The sequence below is a fragment of the Sitophilus oryzae genome, unplaced genomic scaffold (genome assembly GCF_002938485.1).
Source record: "Sitophilus oryzae breed Bouriz unplaced genomic scaffold, Soryzae_2.0 scaffold_1494_pilon_pilon, whole genome shotgun sequence".
NCBI classification, from domain to species: Eukaryota; Metazoa; Arthropoda; class Insecta; order Coleoptera; family Curculionidae; genus Sitophilus; species Sitophilus oryzae.
In genome coordinates this window covers 4744366-4756009 of record NW_022146163.1, presented here as the reverse complement: position 1 = coordinate 4756009, position 11644 = coordinate 4744366, and the positions used below count along the sequence as shown (strand labels likewise).

The following is an 11644-nucleotide window of genomic DNA, read 5'->3' as shown; positions in this document are numbered from 1 at the left end:
TTACATAAACTATAACTATTATGAGTAACAAAAATATGTCTTTTGTAAAGGATTTCTAAGTATTAGAATGTAAAGATACAGGTTGTACACTGTTGTACAGCTTTAATACAAAAGACAATAGTATTGAGTACTTGTGTAAAATATAAACTAAATTAAATATTAAGAGTTTTAAGTCAGTCAGAAATTTTATATTATGATTAAATATGCTGTAATAATACCTATCACTGCATACAGAAACTAGCATTTAACTACAGAAGAGATCTAGTTTCATAAAATACATTTAGTTGCTTTTTTTTCGAGAATATTACAAATTATTTTAATTTGTAGAAACTTAACAGATCAATACATTAATATCGAATTAACACAGCACAGCACCTTATTATTTTGTCTTATTTTTTTTTTGAGAATATTAAACTTAAATAAATGAGATATTTAACGTTTTGTTTTGTTACTTATTTGATTTTTTTGTTATTTTTTCTTAGTTTCGATATTGATTTCATAAGAAAATTATAAAATAAATTCGCACAAATTAAAAACGTTTACGTCAAACGTCTTCGGGTATGTCATCAGAGTTTAGGAGTCCAATGGGTTCTTCTGTACGGATTGACAGATATTGTTTGGCATCGAAACTTTGCACAACCTGAAAACATAAGATAAGAAATGAAAAATTTATACAGAGGGTACAAGATAATTGGACATATAGGGAAGAAATACTTTGAGTTTCTAAAGATTTTTTTCTCGATAAAAGTATCTACAGTATGTCCCCTGATTGTCTTTACAACAGAAAAATCTTTTTTGTTATTGACATTTTGAGAAAAATGCATTCTTCATATAAAATTTTTGCTTGTTCTAAAATGGTTAATTCCGTTTATACTTTTCCAAATTTCAATACCGTTTTAGAGAATTTTTTCTAAAATCCTAAGTCCTAAAAATATAAAGGCGTTTAAAAAATTCAACCATAATTTCATGTTTTTTTTTAATTTTCTTTAAAACAATATGGAAAATTTGGAAAACTATAAACGGGATTAATCATTTTGGAACAAACAAAAAAAAATTATGAAGAATGCATTGTTCTCTAAATATCAACAACCAAAAGTTTTTCCTCTTGTAAAGACAATCAGGGGACATATTGCAGAAATAGCTAATTAAATAAGTGAGAATTTGAGTATGTATGTTGTTATGTATACGTACAGGGTGGTCGAAATTGGTCTGTTTTAATAGAGAAAACCTATTTCCTGACCAGATAGAGCAAAACCGACATAGATGTCATGGGCTCGATTTCTGAGACACGTTTAATGGCGTAAACCGCCTATGGATATTTTCACTGCCAACCGAGATACGGGGTCTTTTTGAATTTTTTACCATTTGGAAAATTGTCCATAACTTTTGTATTTTCCGGAATAATAAAATTCTGTAAACACGTTCTTAAGGCACTTTTTTAAGCACAATCCAGTGGCGTAGTCAGTTTTTTTCTATGCTTGCTCTTTTTAAAGAAATAATGAAAAATATATTTTTTTAAATAGAAATCATAGTTGGCTATGCACTTAAAAAAATGCTGGCGTTTAACCCTTTCCAACGATATAAAGTTATGGGTATCTATTTTTAAGAATGAGAGAAATATTAGGTTTTTTATCTTTATATCGAAGCGGGCCTTGATTTTGTATTGACCTATTTGCCTAATTATTTTCTATCACAATTTAATATTCTATATTATTATTTATCTGCATAATTAAATACTTTTGAAAAGGTAAATTAACATTCTATATTAGTATTAGTAGTTACAATTGAAATCGATACACTAAACAAAGAACAAAATTAAGAAAGGTATTTTTTGAGTGACGAATATACTTTCCTAAAAAAATCATTAAAAATGTTCAAACTGCAAGCACCTCCTTGTTCAATACACAATAAACATCTTTTGCGCACAGAGTTACAACGATTTATTATGCGAACTGGGGTAATCAGTCCAAAAGCTTGCCTAGTAGCCTTCTGTAATTCTTCTTTCGTCCCAGTGGTTCTTCCCTTACATATAAGGTCTTTTAATTTCTCCCATAAAAAAGTCGAAAGAAGTTATATCACAGGACCTAGCAGGCCAAGATATGGGACCCCTTGTTCCAATCCAATTCTCTCTAAATTCCCCATTTAATAGTGAAGTTGTAACCCTGGCGTTTTAATTGTAAATTAATTGTAATACTAATATAGAATGTTGATTTACCTATTCAAAAGTTTTTAGTTATGCAGATAAATAATAATATAGAATATTAAATTGTGATAAAAAATAATTAAGCAACTAGGTCAACAAATAATCGAGGCCCGCTTCGATACAAAGATAAAAAACCTAATATATTTCTATCATTCTTAGCAATAAATACACATAACTTTATATCGTCGAAAAGGGTTAAACTCCAGCATTTTATTAAGTTCATAGCCAACTATGATTTCCCTTAAAAAATTATATTTTTTATTATTTCTGACAAAAAGAGCAAGTAGTGAAGTCACGAAGTCAAAAACAGTGTCATTTTTTATCGAATAGGGTAAGATAATATCGAGGCTGCCATTTAAAAATCAAAAGTTGTAGTCACTTCCGGTGAAACAGGAAGCGACCGAAAACAACTGAATACGTCAATAAATCCTAATTTGTCATATACTAACACAGCAAATCTCGTTCTGCAATCTCAAAAATTAAAAAAGTTATAGGGGTGAGCCACTTTTGAGACGCACCCGGTATACTGTAATTTTAGTCAGCCATATTAATACTCCATTGTGGTCGCGATAATTTTGTTAATATGCTGCTCCTGTAATTCTTTTATACAAAGCTCGACACAGTACGACATTGAAAAAAAAACTAGCAATGACTTACCTTGCGTGCTAGTGTAGGATACTCTTGCAAGATTCTCTCCCATTCGTTCGGTTCGGACAAACACAGGGGTGACATGGCCAGCTGCGCCAAAATTTCTATGGAATACGTCAAAGGATTTTTAACAAAGTTGGGAGTTTTCGGAGTGGTGACGGGCGAGGCGTCTGCAACTTGCGATATTTTCGCAGCTTTCAGTACGTCTTCGGCCGATAGACGGGGCTGTCTCAAAGTGTTCTTTTGATCTGCTCAAAATATAGTTAATTGGAAGTCAAATGCACTTAAGATGAACAAACATATCTACAGATTATACCAAATAAACTTTTAGTCACTGATTACCTTGACCGCTTGACAGACGCAGCGTTGCCGACCTTTACAATATTTCCTTTAATCAAAATATTTTATGAAACAAAAATTAATTAATTATAAACATGTAAACATCTAATATTTACATCAGTGAAACTCACCTCCCTAACAGCACTTAAGGGATATAGAGTCATTATACAGGGTGAGTTTCCTACGATGTTCTCTGTGGGCATCTCGGAAACTACTGGAGATAGAGAGTCGGTTAAATGGGGAAAGAATTGAAGTTTTGTAGGGTCATAAATATGCTCCTTTCAGATTTTTTAAAAAGTTCATGGCTTACTAGATATTTCGAAAAAAAAAACAAATTTTGGCTATTTTAAAAATTGTCCCTAATTCCATTATAATCTATTTTAGACAAAAAGTGTTCAGATAAAAGTTGTAGTTAATCACATTCCTAATGAGTTTGTGTTCTCCGATTTTTTCTAAAGCCTGCCATTTTTGACATATATGTCACAAACATATGTTTTTTTAAATGGAAACCATAATTGGCCATGATTTTATAAAAAGCGCCATTTTTTAAGATTTTCAGCGATATAAGCTATATGTTTCTTTCGCAAAATTGCTGAATTATAGCCAATTCTTATCTTTCTTGATTAATTTCAATTAGTTAGCCACGGAAACAAGTTCAATCGTCGTTGCTCTCAGAAATGTGAAATTGTCACATCCAATCTTTGTAAATTAAAATAAACAAAAATTGTAAATAAAAATTTTCCAAAGAAAGCATATAGGTTTATTGGTTCAACTTTTCTTGGCCATACAGTTTCGAGGATACGTTTTTTAGAGAACGGTTTTCAATGGTGTTCTAATTTTGTTATAATTTATAACTTATAAAAAGACAAAATATATTATTAAACGGCTCTTTACAATTTACATTACACAAACTAAAACTTAAAAAAATAATATCACTACATACACTTTAAGTTATTTTAGAAAATGTTCAAAAAATCCGCAGTTGTTTTGAGTACATAAATGTATCTTTTTTAAATTGAATTTCTAGCTATTCTCACAGAACGACCGGTCGACTTAATTAAACTTCTCCTGTTCCGCCTCTTCGAGTGCCTCTCTTAATTCATAAGTTCTTTTGTAAACCTTGTTGTTAACCATACCGCATAGAAAAATATAAAATGGATAGGTCAGGTGACCGACGAGACCCATGCAATTGGTCCACCTCTTTCTATCCCTGAGTCTACATAATTTTATTATGATATGGGGGGGAGGTTGGCGTGTCATAATGAAAGTCATGTTGGAACCACTCTATTAATGCGCGAGTATATAAATTTAACTTTTCTAACATGTCTTGAAAACCGTTCTCTAAATTCTCTAAAAAACGTAAGTAACGTTCACCGGCCAACGTATCCTCGAAACTGTATGGCCAATAAAAGTTGAACCAATAATCCTACACGCGTTTTTTCCTTTGAAAAACTCTTATTTAGGTGCCCGGTGGCGTAGAGGTACAGGTTCTCGTCTACCAATCTCAAAGTAGTGTGTTCGAATCCCACACCCGGCATTGCATCAACCGACTATTTTTATTAAAATAAAAATAGCTTGGGTACCTAGGTCGACTCAGCCTTAAATGAGTACTTGGGATTCACAATCCTGAGGTAATAATAGGCGGTTGAAGCGTAATGCTAGCCACATTACCTTCCTTGTATTTATACCGAACGGCTCTAGTATGGTAAGCTGTACCTTGCTACTCTCAAGGCGTTAAACGCTATATACGGGAGCTATTATAAAACTCTTGTTTACAATTTTTGTTTATTTTAATTTACAAAGATTGGATGTGACAATTTCACATTTCTGAGAGCAACGACGATTGATCTTGTTTTCATGGCTAACTAAGTGAAATTAGTCAAGAAAGATAAGAATTGGCTAAAACTCAGTAATTTTGTGAAAGAAACATATTATAGCTTATATCGCTGAAAAGCTTAAAAAATTGCGCTTTTTATGAAGTCATGGCCAACTATGGTTTCCATTTAAAAAAAAACATATGTTTGTGTCATATGTCAAAAATGACAGGCTTTAGAAAAAATCGGAGAACACAATCTCATTAGGGATGTGGTTATCTATAACTTTTATCTGAAAACTTTTTGTCTAAAATAGATTATAATGGAATTAGGGACAATTTTTAAAATAGCCCAAATTTATTTTTTTCGAAATATCTAGAAAACCATGTACTTTTTCAAAAATCTGAAAGGCGCATATTTATGACCCCACAAAACTGCAATTCTTTCCCCATTTAACAGACTCTCTATCTCCAGTAGTTTCCGAGATATCCATAAAGAACATCGTAGGAAGCTCACCCTGTATATTATGCAATGAGTTTTTTTTGCAACGATTCTTAAGCTGCTTCGGCATCTTGTACACTTCGCACTACAAGCTGTTCTAGAAAGAACAATTTTCGACCACAAAGTCTGCTAGTAAAAAGCTTAAAATATTACAACACTATTCACTTAAACCAAAAACTCGTAATACAAAACTAAAGTGTCAAAAGAGCAACCACTTGTAACGTCAGAACAAAATTTAAATTCCAGTTAGTCAACCTGGCGCCATTATTTTTATGTTCATGGTTGGCAATAATGAATTTAATAATCGCGACCTCGATGACGTAACTAAAAGTTTTTTTGGTATCGAGTTAGTAGATAGGATCCCACTACAACATAAAAGAGAATAGAAAATTTCGATATTTTATAGAAAATATCAAATATAATACAAAAAAATCTGGCGTCAATTTACATTATAAATGGCTATGGCATAAATTATATAATTTTACACATCAAATTATTATCGTTCTAAGATAACGTGTCGTGTTTTCCATGTCCACCAAATCCAGACTATCGTTTTAAAATGACCAGATCTATATACATATATTTTTCTTAAATCTTTAGATTTTAAAAAATGAAAAGATTAATTTACACAATGATAATGTTTACTTGTTTGCAAACAAACATTAAGCATCACCAAATCAAAGAACAAAGAATAGATAATTATAAACTACCAACATCAAACATGTCATATCATACTTCGATAATTCTTAAAGACACTATCGTTTACTTTCGGTTTCACAATAAATTATATTAAAACTATATCGTCTCTATTCTCCCTTGTGAGTAACAAATCTTGTAAAATGAAAGAAGTTACATAAGTCTCTCTTTGAGGGAAGCAGATCCGATCCGCTATGCGCAAGTGTAGATAATGAGTTATCGATTGAGTGACTATTCACTAGCAATATACGAGTAGATAGATAGTAGATACATATAGGGGATAATCTATATAGGTTTAATACATCTATATATGGATTTTATTACTGATTCTGAACTGTCAGAGAACTGCAAAGTGCGTGCACAAAACCAAATCAATTTTCTTAATTCTGTGCATATGCTTATGCTTCACAGTTCTTGGACCGTTCTATGAGTAAATGTGTGAACACTAAAACTAATGAACTTTAATGAACATTAAAATTTAATGTTCAACATTATTTAATAATGTTCATTAAATGTAGTGAATAAAAAGCGTCTTTGAATAAAGAAGCTTTTTATATATTTCCTTAATTCATTATATGCCAGCAACTGTTATGACGATAAGGGCAATTAATTACTAATATCAACGATTTTGCTCTTATATCAAGAAGCTATAAGATAAATGGCGAAAAAAGTCCAATTACTTTAGATTTTTTTTATCAAAGCCCGCTTGATTTCCCATAAAACTTTTTATAAAGACGTCAAACGTGTAAGTTGACAGGAGTTAGAAAAGGGATAAGGTTGGTTAAAAGGACTGACACTGATATTAGATCTGCTAGCAAAAATACTTCCACAGTGTCATTAAGACTGTTAAATTAACAACAAAGTGCTTGTAAATCAAACACTTTATTTTCTGTAAATTATACAGGTAGGTAGTTAAAAAATATTTATATACATATATATTAAGAAAACCCATAAACCATTAAAAATCCGTCCAAAGCTCAAAAGTATATTTAGAAGTTCCAATCAAGTTAAAACCAATTATAATCAGTATACTACTAGATATCAATAATTAGAAAATAGTAAACGTCAAATGATAAATACATCAGTAGAAATTATATCCCGCGCTGGCAAGGCTTGCTCTTGGGTCGGTATTGACATGTGTGGAAGTGAAACATTTAGTGATCTTATTAAGTCGGAGTGAGAAAAATGCAACGGTGTTTTGTTGCAGCGTTGCCACATTTATCGGAGATACAGGTGCGCGTTTCCCTGACTAGTGGAGTAAAATTTTTTTTTTGTTTTTTTTTCGGAAAGATAACTAGATAAAATCACAAGATATGTCTCTAGGCTTCTGAAATCGAGTTATAAGAATATCGTTAAGGTGTTCATTTTTTTATAATGACAAAACGTCAATAATCGCGGTAATTTGAAAACTCAACTTTTTAACACATAACATGAGATAACTCAAGAACCACTTTGGATATTATTTTTATTTTATTTTGAGTTCGGATCTTCGAAAAGTTATTTAAATGGGAATAATTTGACAGACTTGTTTTTTTTCATTCAAAAAATTACAAGAGCGCGTCCATCAACTTTTAGTGCATGGCAATTTTCAGCAATTGTGTAACTTTTTTGTTTGTAAAGATTTTCACATACTGCCTGCGAAGAAAATGTAGCAGAAACATCAAGAAATTTAAAAAATGGATTTCGAGATAGCTATTTTTTGTTATTACGAGTTCTAATAGCGCGACCACTGTCTATCACCAATTCAATTGAGTGTCCGGATTGCACAACGACCTTAGCGCGTGGCCGCAGGCAGCCCAGTAGGCAGGCGAGACAGCGACGCGTTGTTGCGTGCCGATTTAACAAAATTAATAATGTTCAACCTGCCGTCATTTCGTTCATAATTGTCGTATCGTGTTGATTTTTGCATAGAAATACTCATGAGTCTTTAGCGCTTCCGACAAGCCTAAATAACTGGATTATTTTTTATATTTTCGATTTGTTTACATTGCCCGAGCAAATTATAACTTTGAGATAAAAATCCCTGTTATAAATTTTAAAACTGACAGATATGAATACTATCATTTAATTAATTATACATTTAGTTACAACATATTCAAAATTTAGGTCTATCGGATTATGCTAGCAGTAATAACGAGTATATATAAAAAAAAATGGTCAATACAACGCTCGCCGTTTTTAGCGCACGTTCAACTTTGGTTTTAGTTTTAGCGCTATTTTTACAGAAAATAAATTCTGAACTTTGATAAATGACAAGGACATTATCATTGCCGATATCTCCTGGTTATACTGTAGTTCTTTTTTCAAAATATTGCATTGTTTTAGCTTAAGAAAAACTTGTATTATGCGGCTTTTTTTGCGAGAGCTACCGGCGCTACGTTAATAAAGAGATGGCTATGTACGTCAATCGAAAGACAGTATTTGCGATAGTCTTTTGTTTACACTGAGTATAGAAAATTTTTGCCACAGCTTGTTTACTACCAGTAGTATTTGTGCGTTTTTTAAATTATTTATTATTAAATGGGAAATGCGACCGAAAAGAAAGGTCAAAAGTTAGTAGAAATCCGGATAAATGGAAGTGCAATATTTCCAAAAAATCTCGTGACGAGGTAAAATTACAGTCTATTTACCTGTTGTTTGCATTATTTATTATTAAGTTTATGTTGTCCAGGTCACTTTTCATATAGTAACAAAAGTACGAATCTTAACAATATGCACTATACTCTATTTTTTTTTCTCAGGTAAGATTTCGACAGACGATGACAGAAGAAAAGCAGATAACGTCCCATACCAATCTATTTATTTTACTAAAAGAAGTTTCTAATATTTTTTAAGTTAACTATGGATGGGTTTAAATATAAATCCGTCATGCGTCGTCTCTTAGTCTCTTGTTTTTAACCAGTTTTATTGCTTTATTTCAAAAATTACAGGTCATATTTCAATTTTATTGGTTTGAAGGAACGATGAACGACAAACGGACGCCGATGCGTATAAACTCGCCTTTAGATTTTTGAGGCTTGTCAAAGTCTTGCCAAATATAGGTTATAATTTAAAATATAGGTTATAATTTTGTATCAACTTATCTGAAATATCTGCTTTTTAGAAGATGATGCATTTTGATTCGTGTTATTACGTGTGTTTTGTGTTATTACGTGAAAGTAAGAAATAGTTCTTTTTATATTTTTTTTTGGTATGTGGTGTTTTGTTCTTGGTTGTTTTGTATTAACACATACCGTTTTTTTAAATAAAGTTTTTCAGTTTTATACAGTTTTTTTTCACAATATTTTGAAGTAATCACTTATCAGTAAAATTTTAAATATATTAATTTCCTTAAGAATTTTCTGCTATGCGTTCCAGTTGTACCAACTTATTCCTTTGTAAAATAAATTAAACTACTTTGAAATTAAAATGACAGACCCATCTATCACTGTCAAGGATCTTGTCGGTGGACAGACTATACTAAGTACTGGTCCAAATCTACCCTTGATGCAAGTAGTTCAGCATCAAGACCGATTTGGAAATCGGGACCCAAAGCCAAGCCTTGCCAGTAGGGTATCTATTATCTATTAGTTGTTTTCATTCGTTTTTTTTTTCATTTTAATGAAATAATATCAGTAATTCTATTAATTTTAATTAATAATAATTATTTTTAAATTTGATATACCTAGTTGACCGATTTTAACATATCTGTCGCAATCTAGTACCTAGGTATTTATTCATTTGAAAAAAAAATCATATTCATATACTGATCCATTTTCGAGCCGAGAACGAAATGCCTTCGAAGAAATCGAGAAACGAACCCCTACGTTACTACTCCCTTATGATTTACCTGGCTCGTCTTTGGGCGGTGCAGCAGGGGGCGTGGCTGGGGACGGGACTGTCGAAGCCGCTGCAGTTGTGGGCGTGAGCGGCGTCTGTCCGTTGACCAATGGCCACGCGGCGGGGAGAGCGTCGGGTGGCGAGATAGGAGAATCGAGTATGCTGTCGGGCAGGACGGGTTGCGGGAGGCTGTCGAAGCTGTAGAACTGGGCGGCGTCGTGAATGGTTTCACCGGAAAAGTATTCGTCCAAGACCAGTTTACTAGTCTGAAAATAAATAAGTTTGATTTAGATAAAAGCTTGAAAAATACAAATAATGTTGGTGGTTTCTTACACCATTTTAGAAAAAGTCAAATTTCCAACAATATTTGTGCAGAAAAAATCTTGGACATACAACCATGGAAATACATGAGCGTGTTTTAAGAGTTGCTACCAGTTAAGAAATACTTGTACTGGGTGTCCCACTAAGAATCAATGGCTCCAGGCCGTATCTAGAAAAATATTAGCCGTAGAGCCTGCGGAAAAATATGTGACCAAAGAAGTCATGAGAAATAGTTGGAAATTACTTTCAAGTTCCTAGAACGGTCGCTAGGGGAGTAATAAAAAAATGAAATGAGCAAAATGAGAGAATTTTGCATAGGTAAGAAATATTATCAACAAATTTTTTTTTGATTGGACCATTTTGCTCAATCCGCTAAAATAGAGTGGTGAGGGTAGGTTATAACTGATTTTATTTAGATGTTAATAACTCCGGACCAGGTAATCGAAATTCAACGACGAACTAGGTCTTATTTAAAAGAATGTTCTTTACTCTATATTCTACCTTACAAACAATAATAATATGCAATTAACAGTAGAAGTAGGAGGCGTTGTCTTACAACTTGTGAAATACCGTGACTAAAAAAATGTGCGTTTTTCAAAAGATTTAAATACTAGTATGTGTAATTAGAGCTGAAAGTAAAAAGAGGAATAAAAGCCTAATAATTCATCGAAAACCCCGCATCTTGATATAATTTTTCAAACCGAAGATATTAGCAAAATAGTAATAAGTACGAGAAAAAATATTCCCTTAACTACATAATAATTAAAATACAGTATTAGAAGGTACGGTAATCATTGCCGACCCATGTACCGAGGTATGATCGATAGCGGCTCCAATTTCATTAAGTTTGCGCATACCACCTGTGACGTCATACGCCATACAACAAAATATCCATATTGTTCAATTGCCACTAATAAAAAAGACCTAAAATAGGGAAGAATTACGACATAACCCCAAAAGTTGTGTCAAATCATCGAGCTTGACATTTGAAAAATTATTTTCACATTGATTGTGTCATCTGTTTGACAATTTGAAATTGGCGCGCGAAGCTTGCCGACCTATGGTGCCGTTTATCACCTGTGACGTAGTGACCAACCTGCGCAATATCATACTTTGTACAAAGAAAACAAGGTATGATCGATAGCGGCTCCAATTTCGTTAAGTTTGCGCATACCACTTGTGACGTCATACGCCATACAAAAAATATCCATATTGTTCAATTGCCTCTAGTAGTATTTTAGTTTAACGACCTGAGCTGCCAGGGCTATTCGGCCATGTAATCGGTCATGTATCCAATCCTGTA

At 32.5% G+C, this 11644-nt stretch overlaps 1 protein-coding gene across 2 annotated transcripts in view; it reads right to left on the bottom strand.

Annotated features, from left to right (window-relative positions):
* Window positions 1–392: 392 nt before the first annotated feature.
* The window catches only part of LOC115877544 (eukaryotic translation initiation factor 4E-binding protein Mextli), a 31484-nt gene continuing 20232 nt past the window's right edge, over window positions 393–11644 (bottom strand). For both annotated transcript variants that reach the window (XM_030893780.1, XM_030893781.1), the window contains 3 exons: window positions 10031–10286; window positions 2861–3099; window positions 393–640 (listed from right to left, as the gene is read on the bottom strand). In XM_030893780.1, the coding sequence (XP_030749640.1) occupies window positions 545–640; window positions 2861–3099; window positions 10031–10286 (591 nt within the window). In that variant the 3' untranslated portion in view covers window positions 393–544. The remainder of the gene's footprint in view (window positions 641–2860; window positions 3100–10030; window positions 10287–11644) is intronic.